Genomic DNA, 21223 nt, shown 5'->3' with positions numbered 1-21223 from the left:
TTGTTCTGCAGTATTAATCGATTTCGCGGAAGTGTGGGCGGGATATTGCGGCTCCACTTCGTGCTCACTACTGCGCAGACTCAGGATCCAAGTTCACTATGTGCAGACTCGAGACTTAAGATGTCAGCTATATTGGCACACTGGTGGTTTCATTTACTACAATGGAAAAGAGTGAAGGTGCGTCGTCCACCTTTTTTTCATTTTTATGGTCACATCACTTTACTTCACTTCTAGTTTTATTGACAAAAATTAAATCAAACACAAAGACCAGAGAACCAGGAACGGAATGTGTGCACCAAACATAACATCAATGTAGGAACTAAACTCGGCAAAGAACACAAGAAGGTTTAAATACACAAAAGCAAACAAGACATACCTGGGAATAATCACTGAACTAATCCACACAAAAAACTACAAAGGACTACAAAACATGGCACAGAACAGGAAATAACATAAGTCCACACAAGACCAGTGGAACACAGGCCGGGATCATGACAGAATTAATGCCTGTCATTCCAACCACACAACTTTGCGATGCTGTTGCGAATGTTTGTTGGATCTATAGTTTCAGGAAACACGACTCATTACACTATGCTGATAACAACTTGCGACCATAGTTGGCTAACACTCCATTAAAAACTCTTTAAACTCTATTAATACACAAATTGAAGGAGATATTAAATATATTAATTTCATTAACTGACCATCTGTTCACACAATTAGCTTTTCCCAACTGTGAGATCAGAGAAATGTTTTGCCTAACTGGTAGTACAGAGTCTGAGGTAAATGCACAGACTGTCTTATAACTTCATGAATTCAAGACATATTTCCACACAAATGCACAAGGAAACATAAACCAATGGGATTTGCTATAGGATACTTGATGCTGTTAGTTGGTGAAATACACACCAAGGGTTAATGTATTATTATTTTTTTTCCACAGTCATTTTGACACACACAAACCAGCCACTGGGATTCCATGCGTAGTTCATGACAGATGCTTTACAGATATTTAAAGTGTGATGCTCTCTGATCATTCTCTGTACCTTCAACAACAGAGGTGACACAAGCCTGGAGATTTGCAGTTACAAAGACTTTATAGATTGCAGTATTATATTCAGTGTTTTTTTATTGAATATGTCTAATTTTAATGATTCTAAATCTAACATCACTCAGACTATATCACAGGTGGATCGAGATTTGAAAACATTTTTGTCTGTGTCCTCATGTGTTATTTTCCTGTATGTCAATGGAGTCATGATCTTCACTTTGAGGAAAAAGACTGTTTTTCAGGAGGCATCTCGCTACATTTTGTTTGGTCACATGCTTTGGGTCGATACGCTCAATCTTGTTATGAGTGTAGTGTTGTTTGTGTTGGCTGTTTGTAGGGTTTTTGTTATGAAAATTTTTTGCCTTATCCTTCTTGTTGCTGCAACAGCTATCTATCAGGTCTCTACATTAAATCTGGCTTTGATGTCACTGGAGAGGTATGTGGCCATCTGCATCCCTCTCAGACATGCAGAAATCACCAGTTACAGAAAAACTAGCATGGCCATTGGTGTTGTTTGGATGTTAAGCTGGATTCAATCCCTGTTTGAGATTATTATCTTTTATTCCAGTGATACAAACACAGCAATGCATTTGTTCTGCTCAAGAACTACTCTCTTCAGGCTACAGGTCTATAAGCAACTTGATATAGGTTTTACTTGTGTATTTTTTGTATCTGTGTGTATTGTTATTATCTTTTCTTATGCTTCTATAGCAACTGTGGCTAAGTCAGCCTCCTCTGATAAAATGTCAGCCAAAAAAGCCAACAAGACTGTTCTGTTGCATCTAATACAGCTGGGTCTCTGTGCTGCATCCATTTTAGTTGGAGTTATCCAAGAAGTCATTTATGTTTATACTGACTATATGACTTCATTGAATGTGATGTATTTTTGCTTTGTAGTGTTTATGATTTTTCCAAGATGTCTAAGTCCTCTTATATATGGCATGAGAGACCAAGCCTTTAGCACTTTATTTAAATACTACTTTACATTTGGTCTCAAAAGAAAAAACAGGTAATACAAAGATACATTGATCAGGAGGTGGCTGAAAAATACTAGATACAATAAAAGTCATGGTAAAAACCTGTTGAAATATTATCTAAAAGGCATTAATAGATAATGTTTTATTTGTCCATGTTTTGCACTCTTTCCAGCCATATAACATTCAGTTACAGTTACTACTGAGTTATGGAACAAGTGACATCAAAATGTTTTGAAAGTAAAACAATGAGAAAAATAAAATGGTGTCAATTTCTACTGACTAATAAAACATTTCTTTGTTGCTAACATAATTACATATATAGGAATGAATTTTATATGCAATTCAGATTGCTGCAGATGAGTGAATCACTTTTCACTGATAGATTTTGAATTTTTTATCCATATATACTGACAAATGTTTCCATTACACTGTCAATCATTTTACATTAGCTTTACAAACTAGCTACTGCTGGAATCCTGTAAAGTTAAACAAATGTGCACTTTGTGCAGCAATTTTATATAACATATACAACATATTATATATCATTTGATCATAAAAAAGAAATGTAAACTGGTGCTTGTGTATGTGTGCATGATCTGGAGAGCAAACAACTTCTTTTTTACATTCAAGCCATGTCAAAGCACTTTCTGCGCAAAACTCAGTGGTCATCAACCTTTGAGTCCCTACTTGACTTTTTTTTCTTGAACCAGTAAAGCACAAAAGCAGCCACAGCTGGTTCAAAAGATTGCACTGGTCAAGTCAACTTCAGTGCCGACGGTGCTCCTTAAAGTCACCATGAAATCACAAATGACAATCCTCTGACATCATGTAGCAGCAATTATTATAAATGATTATATCTTAGTTATTTCTGTTTTAAATTCATGTGCCTTTGTAATCTGAATTCAAAAACATTAACGTCTCCCCCCCTCACAACATCTCTTCTCTGATGACATGTGCATTGAAATGAAGGAGGCAATAATCTCTCCCTCCCAGCAACCTGTCACTCACATGAAACACTTACAGCAGTTATCAAACAATAACAATCCAATCAATTCCAGATTGCCAAAATCATGTCCTATTTTTTTTTCTTCTTGTTCCAGAAGCGATTTCGGGGACATGGTTAGGCTTGCTGCAGTGGTTGGCTGCATTACAGTACATCAAGTTTCACTTATCATGTGAAGATAGTAAGGAGAGATGACTTATAGGATGATGTTGGAGGATTTGGTGCAGATCCTGAGCGTCATTTCCATCCAAAATTGCGAATTTAACTTATGCGCAAATTTGGAATATCACATAAAACATTTGCTAATAAAGCACTGTTTCCGTCCAGTGATTCGAAGAGAACTAAATGGTAATTTCCTGATAAAATGGTGCTAAATATCACTAAGAAAAATGAAAGTTGCTGCAGTAGAAGCCACTGCATGTAATAATTTTTGTATATAATAAATTACTTGCACCTCAGAGCACGCAGATGAAACCCAATAAACGGTGTCATGTTATCTTGCGTTTTCACATGCCTGGTGTTTGTGAACGTAATCGTGTGAGAGTTGTCACAGTTTTGGTTATTTATATTTAGAGACTCGTAGTTTGAAGTTTATTTATTTCATTAGGTTTTTCCCAGTTTCCATTTCCTGTTTTGTTCCTGTTTCCTTGGTTATCATGGTTTTTTTTTTGGTTTTTTTTATAATTATTTTCTCATTTGTTCCCTTGGTTACTGATTATATTCACCACCTGTTTCTTGTTCAGTTCTCATTATCTTGTGTATTTATATCCTCAGTTTGGTTCTGTCTTTGTTTGGTGTTGTCTTTGTCTAGTCTTACTGGTTGTGACACATGATTTATTGTATGTAAAGAATAACTTGGACAAAACGTTCTCGGTTACAAACGTAACCTCGGTTCCCTGAGATATGGGAACGAGTACTGCCTATGGGGAAAAGCTCCTTTTTCCTCCTCACTGAAGCCTTTTTTCAATAGCACAGTGTAACTGCACGTCTATTGGTTCAAAGAAGAAAACTTTTTGAACCAATGACGGTGCGGCGTAGCTGCGCGAGCCTATGGCGAAAAAGCGCGCAAACAAGCCCGCCAAAACGGGCGAGGCTTATGGCTATATAAGCGGGCGTTTCGCCATATGATTTCAGGTCATTTGACTGAAACAACAACACTGAGCCGCAGCCTCGTGGCATGGCATCAAACGCAGTACTCGTTCCCGTATCTTAGGGAACCAAGGTTTCATTCGTAACGGAGTATGTTCCCTTTCGATACTTTCACTCATACTGCGTAAAGGGGAACGAATATAATCGCGCCGTGCCACAGCAGGGAACAAATTAAGCATATCTTGAGCACCTAAGGGCCCAGAGGATACGTGAGGGGGACAGAGGCCGTCGAACCCTTTATGTTACACTGGTAAAGGGAGATACTCCCTGACAGTGGCGTGATGACGGATGTCAAGCCAGCTGCCTCACAGATGTCTTTGAGAGAAACACCGCTAGACCAGGCCCACGAAGAGGCCATACCTCTAGTGGAGTGAGCTCTTACTCTTATGGGGCAGTCAAGTAACACAGAGCGATACCGTCAACAATCCATCGCGAGAGACGTTGCTTTGAGACAGGAGACCCTTTGGTGCGGCCACCAAAGCAAACGAAGAGCTGGTTGCACTGCCGGAACGGCTCAGACCACTCAATGTAGGTCCTCAATGCCCTGACGGGGCAGAGTAATTCCACCTCTCGCTCGTCCGAAAAAGGAGGTAGTGCTGAGATGGAAATGACCTGTGCTCTGAACGGGGTTTAGAGCACTTTAGGGACGTAGCCATGCCATGGTGTCAAAACAACTTTGGAGTCGTTGGGCCCGAATTTGAGGCACGCAGGGCGCACAGAGAGGGCCTGCAGGTCGCCAACGTGCTTTACCGATGCTAGTGCCAGTAGCAAAGTGGTTTTAAGCGTCAAAGGCCGGAGGTCAGCTGACCGCAGCAATTCGAAGGGAGGACCCTTGAGGGACCCTGTGAGGACTGTAGAGAGGTCCCAAGTGGGAACAGTGAGTGGGCAAGGGGGATTTAACCGCCTAGCACCTCTCAAGAAACGCACAATGAGGCGGTTTCTTCCCATCGACTGGCCAGCGATGGAAGCGTGGAACGCTCCGATGGCTGCTACGTACACCTTGAGGGTGGAGGGCGTGAGGCTCCTGTCCAGCTGCTCTTGGAGGAAAGACACTCTCCACGTGGTCAACATCACGTGCTTTGCACCAGTCAAGGAAGACCGACCATTTCTGTGAACCGTCTGGGGATGGACCCTCCACTCGTCCGAGGGGACATTGCTCCAAGATAGCATATCTGCTCACAGGTTCGACTTTCCAGGTATGTGCGTCGCTCTGAGCGATCACAGCCTGGGTGCTGCCAATTCGATGAGGCGCTTTGCCAGGGTGCATAAGCGGCTGGATGACAGGCCTCCTTGATGATTTATTTAAGACACCACTGTCATGCTGTCTGACTGGACTAAGACATGGCATACTTCCAGGAACATCTGGAATGAGAGGGCTCCTTCCACTGCCAGCATCTCGAGGCAGTTGATAGGGAGATGGCTTTGCTCGTGAGACCACGAGTCAAAGGCTGGTCTGCCCTTGCATACAGCTCCCCAACCCAGGTTGGAGGCATCTGTTGAGAGCACCATTCTTCTGGTCACCGCCTGCAGGGGAACTCCACGACTGAACCAGCTGGGGTTCATCCAAGGTATCAGGGCTGAGATACAGGCCTGATTGACCCTGACTAGACTTGTCCAGAGAGTGGAGGAGTTTGGCCTGGAACACCTGGAGGTAGCCATGGTGTGGAGCGCCGATGCAGCTTGCCCAGCTAAAGAGTACGCTCGGCAGGCGATGGCGGAGGTAGTCCTACAGGGCTTGGAAGGAAGGGCCCTCTTGTTTTTCCAGTCCACAGCCGCGGAAGGACAGAGGTGAGCGGCCACGGCTTCGTCCAGCGGCGGCATGTGCTCATAGCCCTTTTCACGGGAGCCATCAACTGAGGTGAGAGCCGCAGGTGAGGAAGTGTGCCATTCGTCCAGCCTGCTGCGTGTCTGCGTGTTCTGGCGGGGCCCATTCCAGGTCGAGCTCCTCGACAGCTTTGGAAAGGACACGGAATAATTTGGCATCCATCCCTGGCCTTGCATCGATGGGCTCCAGCAATGGCAGGTGGGCAGGATCCTCTGAGTCACCGGCCTATTCCTCCATCTCAGATGCCGCAAGAGACATAGAGTCATCAAGCGGCTCGTCCTCTGAACCGCCAAAAGAGACGAGGTTGCTCGCTTCTGCCGAGGGACGCAGCTCTGGGAGTGAGAAGAGGACGGGGGACGGCTCTCTCATTGGAGAGGGCGAGGCACGAGGGCGCTAGGCCGACATGAGCTCTCCCAAGTCCGCGGGCTGAACCCCTCTACCCCGCTGTCTCTTCCTAGCCGGCTCACGGGAGGAAGAAGACGGAAGCATACAACTGTGGTGCGGAATTTGTTTTAATCACAATTCTGCCTTGAAAACATTTGTGTGGGCTCATTTAGAGCACTATAGACCGCAGGAAAGCTCTTTTAGCAGTGGCGTGTAAAACCGCGGAAATAAGCTGCTTTTAGAAGCGCCGGATGGCGACAGGAGATTCGGCTTGAGAGCGGTGCTCGAGGGCGGCAGTCTGCGAGGTCACCGGCGCTGTAGCATATGCAGAAGAGAAGTGCAGTCATCACTGAAAGAGAGAGAACTGAAATCCTACGGCGAAACACCCGCTTATATAGCCATAAGCCCCGCCCATTTTGCCGGGCTCGTTCATGCGCTTTTTCGCCATAGGCTCGCGCAGCTACGCCGCGCCGTCATTGGTTCAAAAAGTTTTCTTCTTTGAACCAATAGACGTGCAGTTACACTGCGCTATTGAAAAAAGGCTTCAGCGAGGAGGAAAAAGGAGCTTTTCCCCATACGCAGTATGAGTGAAAGTATCGAAAGGGAACAGTTTCTTACACTTTTTTTATGATCTGCATTTTTCTTTTTCTTTCTTTCTTTTTTTTTTTTGTATCAGAAACCTGGCAGAAAGAAAGTGTTTATCTTCTCCATAGAAACTCAGTAAGGTCAGTGTGAAGTGGAAATTGTAACTGACTAAGTATTTATCATATTTCCAAGTGAAACAGAATTTTCGTGCACAACTTCACCATTTCTAGCTCACAGGAGAGGTTAAATTTGGAATGAAACAGAAGTTGTGATAAGTCTTTTCTTCCCTATTGTGATGTACACTGTCACTGTGTATGAAATCAAATACTCCCCTACAATAGAGTATGAGAAAAACAGAATGTCAACAGAATAGTATGGCCTTATTCATAGTATTCACAAAAACAGTAGGTGAAAAGTACCCGGATGACTTACTACTTCGACCGTGTTACTGAAGTGTGGATTTGATGGACACTATACTATCCCATGAGGTCACGGGAGAGGATTTATGAATGGCAGTACATCAACGCAACTGATGCTGGTAGGTCACATGACAGTAACAACATGGCAGATGTATGTCTGAATTTAAGCTACATTCACGTCACCTTACCGGAATCTTGAAATGACAACACGTGACATTATATTCGGAGCTGTTCACATCCTTTTGGTCCGTGGAATGGGAATTATGCATTTCCATGGCACCACTATCAATGCCTAATAAATCAATCTACAGCGGTCAGGTGGTATAGCGGCCACGTGGTACATGTGGGAGCTTTCAGAAAACTCCCATCGTACAAGCTGTAATTAACGAGCTCTATGGGGACGTGAACGCTTTTTACAAGCAGGAATCTCGTAACAACAGGAATTACGAGGCCGCGTGAACGCAGCTTTAATTCATACTATATGGAACATACTTTTTTATCGGTCATGAAGTAAATTCAAATTCCACTTAGACAGTATGTGATTTCGGGCGCACCATGTATATCCGAGTGAAGCGGCTTCTCAAACAAGAAACAAATGTAGGGTGGGGCTTGATTTTGTTGCTGTGATCTCATGTTAGTGACAAAAAACATCAGAGAAGATATCACATGTCATTGTAAGGGGGAAGGGAAGTTATTTTGATTATGAAGGCATATGAATTTAAAAAAAATTATGTGCATGGAAAAAACATTTATAATAAATACATATTTAAAAAAAAAAAAAAAAAAAAATGTCAATATTGATTTCATGGTGACTTTAAGGTTGTTTTGCCCAAAGCCATCAAATTGACATCATCAGAGAAGGAGCACAATTTTACAGGGAAAGTAAATTTTGACTAAAGATTATGATTTTTTTTTTTCTTTTTTCGGTGGATTACTTTTGTTGTATTTATTATCCCCCCCCCAACCTCCAACTAGTCACACACACAATTCTACAATCCTTAACTTCATCATAAGATTTGGTCTTACCAAGGATTGAGAGCGTTGAATGACGATCAGAGGTTTCAAGGTGGAGTCCACAACTTGGGTGAAGACTTTACTTGTTTTTATGTTCTTTGTAATTTTTATTTTGTATCTTGTTATTAAACCAAAGCCATTGTATTTGCCGATTCGTAAACTTTTCTAACCAAGACTCAGAGTTAAATTACTATTTACATAAGACTATTATCTAAACCTGCAATTACTTTACTCCATCGAGCCTCAAGAGCACCAGACCCTGACTGAGCTGGTGTGGACTCCACCTTGAAACCTCTGATCGTCATTCAACGCTCTCAATCCTTGGTAAAACCAAATCTTAGGATGAAGTTAAGGATTGTAGAAATGTGTGTGTGTGTGTGTGTGACTAGTTGGAGGTTGGGGGGGATAATAAATACAACACTTTACAAAGATTAACTGTTCACCACTTAGTAGTGTGTGTTAACAATAGAAATATGGTCCATTTTGATTATACACAGACAGAAAAGTTGAATTAGCAGCAATTTGAGAGCTTAATGTATACAAGTGGACTTGGAAGACCAAAATTATAACACCTTGAGCATATTGTCTACACAGAAACTGATAGTAATTCCAATTAAGGGTGTCCACAAAAATCCCCAAAGGGAGGTTTTACCAGATAACAAGGTAAAGAAAGTAAACACACACAGACCTCCTCCCCCACACACGTACACAAAACTACCACTGGGATTCAACACATACGTAAAATAATAATGAGTTTAACAATATTTAAAGTGTGATGCTCTGACAGAGCTCTGATCTTTTTCACTCTGTGCCTTCAACAACATCTGGCAAGCCTGGAGATTTGTGCACAAGACAAGGACGTTGTAGATTGCAGTATTAGTCAGTGTGCTACACCAGCATCTGAGGTCAACATCTTCATGTTTTATTTTTCTGAATATGTCTGCTTTTAATGGTTCTACATCTAACCTCACTCAGATTAAGTCCCTGGTAGATCGAGATGCACCGGTGAAGACATTCTTGTGTGTGACGACATGTGTTATTTTCCTGTATGTCAATGGGGTCATGATCTTCACCTTGAGGAAAAAGACTGTTTTTCAGGAGGCATCACGCTACATTCTGTTTGGTCACATGCTTTGGCTTGACACACTCCATCTTTTTATGAGTGTAGTGTTATTTGTGTGTGCTGTTAGCAGGATTGTTATTTTGAAAAATGTCTGTATCTTCCTTCTTGCAGCTGCACAATCCCTCTATCAGGTTGCCTTACTAAATCTGGCTTTGATGTCACTGGAGAGGTATGTGGCCATCTGCTTCCCTCTCAGACATGCAGAAATCACCAGTTACAGAAGAACTAACATGGCCATTGGCACTGTTTGGATGATGGGTTTGATTCAGTGCTTGTCTGAGATGATTATCTTCTATGCCATTGATACTACAAACACAGTGATGAATTTGTTCTGCTCAAGAACTACTCTCTTCAGACTGCAGATATATAAGCAACTTGAAATAGCTTTCACATGTATATTTTTTGTGTTGGTGTGTTTTGTCATTATCTTTACTTATGCTTCTATAGCAGCTGTGGCTAAAACAGCCTCCTGTGATAAAATGTCAGCCAAAAAAGCCAACAAGACTGTTCTGTTGCATCTAATACAGCTGGGTCTCTGTGCTGCATCCATTTTAGTTGGAGTTATCCAAGAAGTCATTTATGTTTATACTGACTATATGACATCATTACATGTAATGTATTTTTGCTTTGTAATGTTTATGATTTTCCCCAAATGTCTAAGTTCTCTTATATATGGTCTGAGAGACCAGGCCTTTAGCACTTTATTTAAATACTACTTTACATTTGGTCTCAAAAAGCAAAACAGTTGTAATACAAAGATACATTTAGAGAGAGAAAAAATAGATACTATATAACTGATGGTAAAACCTATTTAAATGTTATCTAAAAGGCTTTAGCTGATAATGTTCTTTCATTATTAAGATACAAAAAATATATATATTTTTAACTAAAATTGTGAAATATGTGTTTGTGTCTGATGATGAGGTATTGGAGATGAACCACACAAAAATGACTGACTTGTTGAAAATCATTCAAGCATGTATTTAACAATCACACTAAACCACACTTGTCACAATTTTTCCAGTGCAGTAACCACAGATATGGGATGTAAAATGTTTTTTGTCCATTTAATATTATACAACTGCCTTTATCACACTGTCAATGAATAGTTACAGAAGAACTAACATGGCCATTGGCATTGTTTGGATTGATTCAGTGCTTGTCTGAGGTGATTATTTTCTATTCCATTGATACTACAAACACAGCAATGCCTTTGTTCTGCTCAAGAACTGCTCTCTTCAGACTGCGGATATATAAGAATCTGGATTTAGCCTTCACTGGTGTATTTTTTGTATCTGTGTGTTTTGTTATTATCTTTACTTATGCTTCTATAGCAGCTGTGGCTAAAACAGCCTCCTGTGATAATGCATCAGCCAAAAAAGCCAACAAGACTGTTACATCTAATACAGCTGGGTCTCTGTGCTGCATCCATTTTAATCAGTGTAAGATGCAATTTATTTGTATGTTGATTATCGTTAGCCTCATAGCAGAATTGCCCAATTCATTTTTTGGCCAAATTATTTTGGGCAATTATGCTATGAGGCTAACATTATATGACTTTGTTACCCATAATGTAGTTTTGTTTTTTAGTGTTTAAGATTTTACCAAGATGTCTAAGTTCTCTCATATATGGGCTTAGAGACCAGGCCTTTAGCTCTTAATTTAAATACTACATCACATTTGGTCTTAAAAGGCAAAACAGTTGTAAAACAGAGATTTATTAGTAGGAGGCATAAAACAGCATAAGTTGTCTTGAAATCTATAACCTTTTATTAGTTTTTATTACTGAGATAATAAAAATACTATTCTCTATAACTGAAAAATATAACTTGCTTATTGTCAGATTAATAAGAAGTATATACTAAGTGTAAACAGCAACAACAAGTATTTTCTTAGCATTAAGTGTAGATAGTTAGATGCAAATAGTGGCATATACTATTTGCATATATATTATAAAACAAATGAACCGATCAAGGACAATGTGGATGAAAAACCATCAAGTCACAAATAGCTCCATCTATATCGGTTTTAAAAAGATCAATAGTTACGTCTGCCTGGGCCAAGAAATTACAAACAGATGAAACTCACTGTAACTGAAAGAGCAATGGAGCGAAGAATGCTCAAAGTCACACGAAAGAGACAAGATCACAAATAAATGTCATGGGTGAAATATGCGATGGTACCCCTATGAGATAAAGCGACCACTTGGATGCCTGCCAAATTACTCGATGGTCAGATTCCCTAAAGAGGCATTTTGCAAAAATCTGGATCCGCACAGCCAGAGACAGATGCAAATGGGGGGAAAAAAGCTGTGACCTACATCATCCACCAGAATGATTGATTACAGACTGAATTAAAAAGAAAAAAAGAACAGAAACAAGAGCAAAATAAAAATTGGGGAAAAAAACTATGACTAGGAAAAAAATGCAAACAAACTCTATAATTGCAATAGAAAAGAAAAGAAATAGAAATTCAAAAAGTAACCTGAACTAGTAAACAACAGACAAGCAAAATAAATAAATTCTAGGAATAAATGACTAGACCAACAAAAAAAAAAAACAAAAAAAAGAAAGAAAAGAAAAAATAGACTGCAACTTTGCAGAAAACTAGAGAGAGAAAAATAGGAACTTAAGCTAGAGAAACAAAAGCAAAAACTAGAGAGAACCAAAAAATAAAGCTTGGTAAAAAAAAAAAAAAAAAAAAAATTCAACAAAAACCTGAAACTAGACTGGAGCAAAAACTATCAAGGGAATAAATTCAAGACTAGGCTTGGCAAAACACAAGGCACGCAAAGAACACACACAACAAACCAGCAACAATATGAGGGAAAGGAGCACATTATACAGGGAGCAAAGCACATGAGGAACAGGTGAACACACTCAAGCAAACAAAGACTAGACAAGGACTAAATAACCACCACCACTCACCTTACAAAAAGTAAATCTAGCATGTGTTTACATGGAAAACAATGGAAAAGTAGGGCGGTGGAATGGAAAAGTGTCTTCTTTGTGAATGGGGCCTTACTCTCCACAACACACTGATTCTGTTGCCAGCACAATTTCTTATGTAATTTTTGGTGCTTCTTAATTGTCAATTAAATAATCAAATGGAAGTCAGCAGCTTTTAGAAGATATAACCCTCTCCTTCCATTGGGGTCTCTGTTGGTGTTGGGAACCTCACTATACAGACCCTACATTATCATCCGTGGCCCCTTCCTGAGGGAGGATCTACATTGAACAAAATTATAAATGCAACACTTCTGTTTTTGCCCCCATTTTCATTGAGCTGATATTTCTCTCAAATATTGTTCACAAATCTGTCTAAATCTGTGTTAGTGAGCACTTCTCCTATGCCGAGATTATCCATCCACCTCACAGGTGTGGCATATCAAGATGCTGATTAGACAGCTTGATTATTGCACAGGTGTGCCTTAGGCTGGAGACAATAAAAGGCCACTCTAAAAAGTGCAGTTTTACAGTATTGGGGGGTTCTGAAAACCAGTCAGTATCTGGTGTGACCACCATTTGCCTCACATCTAGTGATGTTGTGTGTTGCACTACATCTACTTCGCATAGAGTTGATCAGGTTGTTGATTGTGGCCTGTGGAATGTTGGTCCACTCCTCTTCAATGACTGTGCGAAGTTGCTGGATATTGGCAGAAACTGGAACACGCTGCTGTATACACCGATCCAGAGCATCCCAAATGTGCTCAGTGGGTGACATGTCCGGAGAGTATGTTGGCTATGCAAGAACTGGGATGTTTTCAGCTTCCAGGAATTGTGTACAGATCCTTGCAACATGGGGCCGTGCATTATCATGCTGCAACATGAGGTGATGGTCGTGGATGAATGGCACAACAATGGGCCTCAGGATCTCGTTACGGTATCTCAGTGCATTCAAAATGCCATCAATAAAATGCACCTGTGTTCGTTGTCCATAACATACGCCTGCCCATACCATAACCCCACTACCACCATGGGCCACCTGATCCACAACGTTGACATCAGCAAACCGTTCACCCACACGACGCCATACACGCTGTCTGCCATCTGCCCTGTACAGTGAAAACGTACTCGGTTACTAACATAACCTCGGTTCCCTGAGATACGGAACGAGTACTGCGTATGGGGAAAGGTCTCCTTTTTCCCCGTTACTGAAGCCTTTTTCAATAACGCAGTGTAACTGCATCGTCATTGGTTCACTCATAGACAAGTTGTTGAACCAATGACGGCGCGGCACAGCCGCGCGGCCTATGGCGACAAAGCCCGCGAATATTCCCGCCGAAATGGGCGGGGTAGCTATATAAGCAGGCGCGTCGCCATAGGATTTCAGGTCATTCGACTGAAGCGACAACACTGAAGCCGCAGCCTCGTGGCACGGCATGTAACGCAGTACTCGTTCCGTATCTCAGGAAGCCGAGGTTACGTTAGTAACCGAGTACGTTCCCTTTCGATACTTCACTCGTACTGCGTATGGGGAACGAATTCAACCGCGCCGTGCCACGGCAGGGAACGACTGGACTTGTCTTGGACACCGCGAGGGAACCAGAGGACAAGTGAGAAGGCTGGAGCCGTCGAACCCTTGTTACACTACCAAGAGGGGAGTGAACTCCCAGAGTGGCATGAAGCGGTGCTCAATAGAGGCCGCTGGATCATACAGAGATGACCGAGCTTGTAAGGTCGGGACATCCAAATGATAAAATCTGACAAAAGTGGACGGCGAGGACCAGCCGGCTGCCTCACAGATGTCTTTAATCAAAACTCCACTAGACCGGGCCCAAGAGGAAGCCATTCCTCTAGTGGAGTGGGCTCTAACTCCTATGGGGCAGTTGAGGCCCATAGAGAAGTAACAAAGAGTAATAGCATCGACTATCCGACACGCAAGACGTTGCTTTGAGACTGAAGACCCTTTGGTGCGGCCACCAAAGCAGATAAAGAGCTGATCGGATTGCCGGAAAGGCTGTGATCGCTCAACGTAGGTCCTTAATGCCCTGACGGGGCAGGGCAATTCCAGCTCTCGCTTGTCCGACGAGGGAGGAAGCACTGAGAGGGAAATGACCTGTGCTCTGAATGGAGTCAAGACCACCTTAGGGACGTAGCCATGCCTAGGTTTCAAAACGACTTTGGAGTCGTTGGGCCCGAACTCAAGGTATGCAGGGCTCACGGAGAGGCCCTGCAAGTCACCAACTCGCTTAACCGATGCTAGTGCAAGTAGCAGAGCGGTTTTGAGCGTCAGGGGCCTGAGGTCAGCTGAACGCAGTGGCACAAAGGGAGGCCCTTTAAGAGCTCTGAGGACCAAAGAGAGGTCCCAGGTGGGAACAGTGAGAGGACGAGGATTTAATCGCCTAGAACCTCTCAAACGCACCAGGAGGTTGTTTCGTCCCACTGACTGGCCAGCAATAGGAGCGTGAACGCTGCAATGGCTGCTACGTAAACTTTGAGCGTTGAAGGTGTGCGACCCAGACTCAAAAGCTCCTGGAGAATAGACAGTATCGGAGATACGTCACACTCCACTGGGTCTATGTTGCGTGTAGAACACAAGTCAACAAAGACCGACCATTTCTGGCGTAGAGGCGTCTCGTGGACGGAGCTCTCGCCTGAGAAATGGTATTCAGCACGTCCCTGGGGAGGTTAGCAGGCTCCCGTCGAGGGACCAGAGGTGCAGAGCCCAGAGTTCTGGCTGGGGATGCCAAATCGTCCTGTTCGCCTGAGAGAGGAGGTCCCGTCTCAGGGGGATCGGCCACGGGGCTTTCGTGGAAAGCCTGAACAGCTCTGAGGAGCAAACTTGGCTCCTCTAGAGCAGGGCCACCAGGAGGACTCTGTGCTTGTCTTCCCTGATTCATCTGATGATCTGCAAGATCAGAGCAATCGGGGGGAAAGCGTAAAGGAGGGTGCTGGGCCAGACGTGAGCCAGCGCAATGTCCTCCTTCGAGAAATAAATTGGGCAGTGAGAGTGGTCTTCTGAGGCGAAGAGGTCTACCTCTGCCTTCCCGAAGAACTCCCAGATCGTGAGAACCATCTGGGGGTGGAGCATCCACTCTGGACATTGCTCCGGGATAGCATATCTGCTGCCAAGTTTGTTCTCCCGGTTGTCGGAGTCACTCTGAGCGACTGAAACCTCGGTAATGCCCATTCCAGAAGACGCTTCGCCAGAGCGCATAAGCGGCTGGACGAAAGACCACCCTGGTGATTTATGTATGACACCATTGTCATGCTGTCCGACTGGACTTAAGACTTTGCGTCCCATCAGGTGTGTCTAAATGGCGCGAAGGGCTCAAATCACTGCCAACATCGAGGCAGTTGATGTGCAGATGGCTTCATGAGACCACGAGCCGAAGGCCGGTCTGCCCTTGCAAAGAGCACCCCAACCCGTGTTGGGTGCATCTGTTGAGAGCACCGTTCTTCTGAACACCGCCTATAGGGGTACACCTTGACTGAACAATACAGGGTTCGTCCAGGGTTTCAGAGCTGTCTAACAGGCCTGATTGACCCCGAGACGCAGGCGGCCGTGCCGCCAGGCGTGAGGAGGGACCTGGAACTTCAACCAGTATTGCAAAGGCCGCATCCGAAGAAGGCCGAGCTGCAGAACTGGGAAGGCGGAAGCCATCAGCCCTAGCATCCTCTGAAAGTATTTCAGAGGGAGATAGGCTCTGTTCCTGACCAATGCCGCGAGCTGCTGAATGGCCAGAGCGCGCTCTGGCGATACTACAGCCGTCATACGGGCTGAGTCGAAGACTGCACCCAGGAACATTATACGTTAGCTGGGGAGCAGTGAGCTCTTGGCAAATATGACCCTGAGACCCAGACACTCCATGTGGCTGAGTAGCACAGATCTGTGATGCTCAGCTCGTGACTGGGCTAGGATGAGCCAGTCGTTGAGAAAATTGAGAACCCGGATTCCCAACTGTCTCAGTGGGGAAAGCGCCACGTTCATGCACTTGGTAAAAGTGCGAGGAGCTAGGGACAGCCCGAATGGAAGGACCATATATTGGCAAGCCACGGCTTCGAATGCGAATCTCAAGAATCGCCTGAGATGGGGGGCTATCTGGATGTGAAAGTATGCATTTTTCAGGTCCAGCAAGCAGAACCAGTCCCCGGGGCAAACCTGCGCGAGGATCTGCTTCAGCGTTAACATCTTGAACTTCCATCTCATGAGGGAAAGGTTCAGGAGTCTGAAGTCTAAGATGGATCTAAGACCGCCATCACTCTAGGGAATGAGGAAGTAATGGCTGTAAATCGCTCTCTGAGGGGAGACCATTTCTATAGGCCCCTTCTCGAACAGAGACATCACTTCAGCTCGGAGGACGTGAGCATCGTCCGTGTTTACTGAAGTGGGAAGCACCCTGCAAAAAGCAGGGGTCTGCAAGCAAACTGGAGCGAGTAGCCTTGAGATATTATCCCCAGAACCCACTTGATACTCCGGGGATGGCCTGCCAGGCCCGCGTGACAAGGGGTTGAATGGTGCCGGTTGGCGGGCCGCTGGAAGGGGGGCCTGCACACCGGCTAGTTTTTAGAAATGCTCATGCATCCTCATGAACGTGGCTTGCGGGTGAAACCGGCAAACGACACACTGAGAAACTCAGTAAACAGATATATGCTTCTTGGAAAATATGCATCTGTCCCACCTGAGTCAGGGGAGAGCATCAAGATATATTCCACAGAGCGGTGTCGGAAGTGAGACCGCTCTACCTCAATGAACATGGCTTGCAGGGCAGAGCCAGCAAGTCACATGAACAGAGGTCCAGCATAATGAGCATGTTAGTTCCACCAAGCACGAGTGAGCATTGAGCTCACTTTCAGTGAGCGCATACATACTCATGAATGTGGCTTGCAGGGGCAGGGCCGGCAAACGACACGCAGAGAGACTGGAATAAATATGCTACATCAACTGATATGCTGAATATAAATAACATAGGTCTCACCTGAGACAGGTGAGAGTGTCGTTATATTTCTCAAAGGACGCTTGCAGGGCAGAACCGGCAAGCAACGAGTTGAGAAATTCAGCAAACTCGGCACAAATACGCTGTATCAACTGTATATATATATATATATATATATATATATATATATATATATATATATATATACACATATGTATATAACATGTGTCTCACCCGAGGGGTGAGAGGCGACATGTTATATGTCTCAATGAATGCGGCTTGCGGGGCGGAATCGGCAAGCAACGCATAGAGAAACTCAGCGCAAACAGCAGAATCAGCTCTATTAATACAGTATAAAAACATGTTTCTCACCCGAGTCGGGGGAGAACGTCACATTATATTTCTCAACCGACGCGGCTTGCGGGGCAGAACCAGCAAGCAACGCATAGAAAAACTCAGCGCAAACAGCAGAATCAGCTCTATTAATACAGTATAAAAACATGTTTCTCGCCAGAGTCAGGGGAGAAGGTCACGTTATATTTCTCAATCGACGCGGCTTGCGGGGCGGAACCGGCGAGCAACGCGCATTCAGATAAGGAAAAATACACTCACACAAATAGAAAATGTATCATGAGTCTCGCCTAAGTCAAGAGCATCATGTCAAATTCAGCTGAGAGATTGTTAACTTCTGCAAAAATCTGCTATATAAACTGAATGTTTATGACATGGGTGTCACCCAAGAGGGGGGAGAGTGACATGTTATATTTCTCAATACACGCGGCTCGCGGGCAGAACCGGCGAACAACGCATAGAGAAGACTCAGTGAAAACAGCAGAAAGATGCTCCATTAAATTAAGCATATAACATGTTTCTCACCCAAGCTAGGGAAGAAAGACATGTCATATATCTGAATTAACGCGGCTCGGCGAGCGACGCACATAGAGATAAGGAGAAATAAACTCACTCAGATAGAAAATTTATCATGAGTCCCGCCTAAGTCAGGGGAGAGCATCATGTCAAATTCAGCTGAGAGAGCGAGAGCTCGCATCCTCAACGAGCGCGGTTTGCGGGGGAGGACCCGGCAAATAATGCGTTCGGAGACGGCATTTGAAGCAAACGCCAGCGAGAAAGTAGAAAAATAAGCTCTGTACTCACTTGACGGAAGACGGCAGGGAATAAGCTGAATGCTCTCAGATGCTGAAGGCGGCACGAGGGCGGCGCGGTGAACAGCTGCTAGAGAGCGAAGATCCGCGGAGCGAGGCTCTGCATGTGCCACAGTTGTTGCGCGGCATTGAGGCAACGCCGCCGCCGTGAAACGGCGATTGTAGCTCTTTTAGAGCGGCGAGAGCCGCCAGGAAAGCTCTTTTAGAAAGCGCCGTTAAGCCGTGGGAAAAGCTCCTTGAACGGCGCCAGATGGCGGCAGGAGACGCGCTGAGAGGCGGCCGGAAGCGGGAAGCGGGCGGCTCGAGAGCGGGGCTCGAAGCGGCAGTCTGCGAGGGCACCGGCGCTGTCTTCGTTCGGCGGTCTCAGCTCAGTCCGCTGTGGGAGCCTCTTCGACGGCGGCGAGAACTTCTCCCAGGCGAGCTTCTTCCAGGCGGCGAAGGCTTCAGCCGGAGATCAGCGAAGAGTGATATGAAGTCGTCGCTGAAGGAGAGAGAACTGAAATCCTATGGCGACGCGCCTGCTCATATAGCTACCCCGCCCATTTCGGCGGGAATATTTGCGAGCTTTGTCGCCATTGGTTCAACAACTTGTCTATGAGTGAACCAATGACGATGCAGTTACACTGCGTTATTGAAAAAGGCTTCAGTAACGGGGGGAAAAGGAGACCTTTCCCCATACGCAGTACGAGTGAAGTATCGAAAGGGAACCGGGATTCATCCATGAAGAGAACACCTCTCCAAAGTGCCAGACGCCATCGAATGTGAACATTTGCCCACTCAAGTAGGTTATGACAACGAACAGTCAGGTTGAGAACCCGATGAGGATGACGAGCATGCAGATGAGCTTCCCTGAGATGAGCTTCCCCGTTTCTGCAGAAATTCTTTGGTTATGCAAACCGATTGTTGCGGCAGCTGTCCGGGTGGCTGGTCTCAGGTGATCTTGGAGGTGAAGATGCTCGATGTGGAGGTCCTGGGCTGGGCTGGTGTGGTTACACGTGGTCTGTGGTTGTAAGACCGGTTGGATGTACTGTCAAATTCTCTGAAATGCCTTTGAAGACGGCTTATGGTAGAGAAATGAACATTCAATTCACGTGCAACAGCTCTGGTGGACATTCCTGCAGTCAGCATGTCAACTGCACACTCCCTCAAAACTTGTAACATCTGTGGCATTGTGCTGTGTGATAAAACTGCACATTTTAGAGTGGCCTTTTATTGTGGCCAGCCTAAGGCACACTTCAGTAATCAGCATCTTGATATGCCACACCTGTGTTACAATACAGACGGCACGGAGGCAGATGTAAAAGCAAGTATGGCAGTTTTATTGATATCAGCAGAGATCAGGTGAGTAAATGGTAAATGGAGAGTTTGATGAGATGATAGGAGAATGGAGAGTTTGGTGTGGAAGGCTTGTAGTAGGTTGGGATCAAGGATGTCGTTTCTCAGGACCCACGACCGCTCCTCTGGCCCGTAGCCCTCCCAGTCGACGAGGTATTCCAGGAGACCACCACGGCGCCGGGAGTCCAGAATCTCACGAACCTCGTATGCAGCTCCATCCTCCAGAAGAAGTGGAAGAGGGGGCTCGGCGGCTGCCACGTCAGGTTCTGTGGAAGGAGAGACAGAAGGGTGGTGAGGTTTTAGCAGGGAAACATGGAAAGTGGGATGAATTTTGTATTGTGGAGGGAGCTGAAGACGATACGTGACGGGGTTGATCTGCTTGATGATGGTGAATGGGCCAATGAAGCGGGGAATCAGCTTTCTGCATGGCAGACGCAGTCTGATGTCCCTGGTCGACAGCCAGACCTTCTGCCCCGGCTGGTAGTTGGGAGCATTGGAGCGATGAAGGTCGGCTGTCATCCTGCGTCTGCACAGGGCCCTCTGCAGCTGATGGTGGGCTGAGTCCCATACCCTCTCGCTCTCCCGGAACCAGTAGTCGACAGCCGGAACATTGGAGGTTTCCCCGTCCCAGGGGAACAGTGGGGGTTGGTAACCGAGTACGCATTGAAAGGGTGTTAATCCGGTGGAAGGTTGACGGAGGGAGTTCTGGGCGTACTCGGCCCAACCCAGGTACTGGTTCTAGGAGTCCTGGTGGCCATGGCAGAATCCCTGGCCAAGTTGGGCCACCAGAAGCGCTCTTTTAGCAGCGAGAGGGTCTCATTGACCCCCGGGTGACCAGTGCCAAGTGATGAGTGAGCTGTGTGGATTAGTGGAGTGCGTCGTGTTCGGGTGATGTATTGGAGTCCTTGAGGGCAACCCAGCGGAGTGTGGGTGGAGGCATTAGAGGAGGGCAGAGTTTCCTCGGACCACTGGATGGGACTCACGAAGAGGGATTCTGGAAGAATGGGTTCTGGAGTTTAATTTTTCTCGTCAGGAGCATAGAGACAGGATAAGGCATCAGCCTTGAGATTCTTGGAGCCAGGACAATAGGAGATAGTGAGGTCAAATCTTGAGATGAACATAGCCCAGCGAGCTTGACGACCAGGAGCTCACGGTCACAGATGTCGTAGTTGACCTCCGCCAGGTTGAGCTTACAGGAGAAGAAGGCGCATGGATGGAGTCTACTTGGCTGCCCCTGCTGCTGGGAGAGGACTGCTCCCACTCCTGTGGTGGAGGCGTCCACTTCCACGACGAAAGGAAGGTCAGGGTTAGGGTGG

General features: G+C 45.1%; 2 protein-coding genes and 1 pseudogene across 2 annotated transcripts; all 3 read left to right on the top strand.

Annotated features, from left to right (window-relative positions):
• The first annotated feature begins 1137 nt into the window (after positions 1-1137).
• On the top strand, positions 1138-2064 carry LOC137013292 (odorant receptor 131-2-like). Its single transcript, XM_067376976.1, has one exon. It carries the CDS (start codon positions 1138-1140, stop codon positions 2062-2064), a length of 927 nt encoding a protein of 308 aa, XP_067233077.1.
• Positions 2065-9343: 7279 nt separating this feature from the next.
• Positions 9344-10324, top strand: LOC137012251 (odorant receptor 131-2-like). Its single transcript, XM_067375385.1, has one exon. The coding sequence runs from the start codon at positions 9344-9346 to the stop codon at positions 10322-10324; it is 981 nt and encodes a 326-aa protein (XP_067231486.1).
• A 307-nt stretch (positions 10325-10631) lies between these two features.
• LOC137012250 (odorant receptor 131-2-like) lies at positions 10632-11254 on the top strand (annotated as a pseudogene).
• Positions 11255-21223: the final 9969 nt, after the last annotated feature.

Source organism: Chanodichthys erythropterus, chromosome 22 (genome assembly GCF_024489055.1).
Source record: "Chanodichthys erythropterus isolate Z2021 chromosome 22, ASM2448905v1, whole genome shotgun sequence".
NCBI lineage: Eukaryota > Metazoa > Chordata > Actinopteri > Cypriniformes > Xenocyprididae > Chanodichthys > Chanodichthys erythropterus.
The sequence above is the reverse complement of the archived record's forward strand: the minus strand, read 5'-3'. Positions and strand labels throughout refer to the sequence as shown.

Excerpts from the sequence above, each read along its gene's own strand:
- LOC137012251 (XM_067375385.1), top strand. The coding sequence starts at position 9,344 with ATGTCTGCTTTTAATGGTTCTACATCTAACCTCACTCAGATTAAGTCC.
- LOC137013292 (XM_067376976.1), top strand. The coding sequence starts at position 1,138 with ATGTCTAATTTTAATGATTCTAAATCTAACATCACTCAGACTATATCA.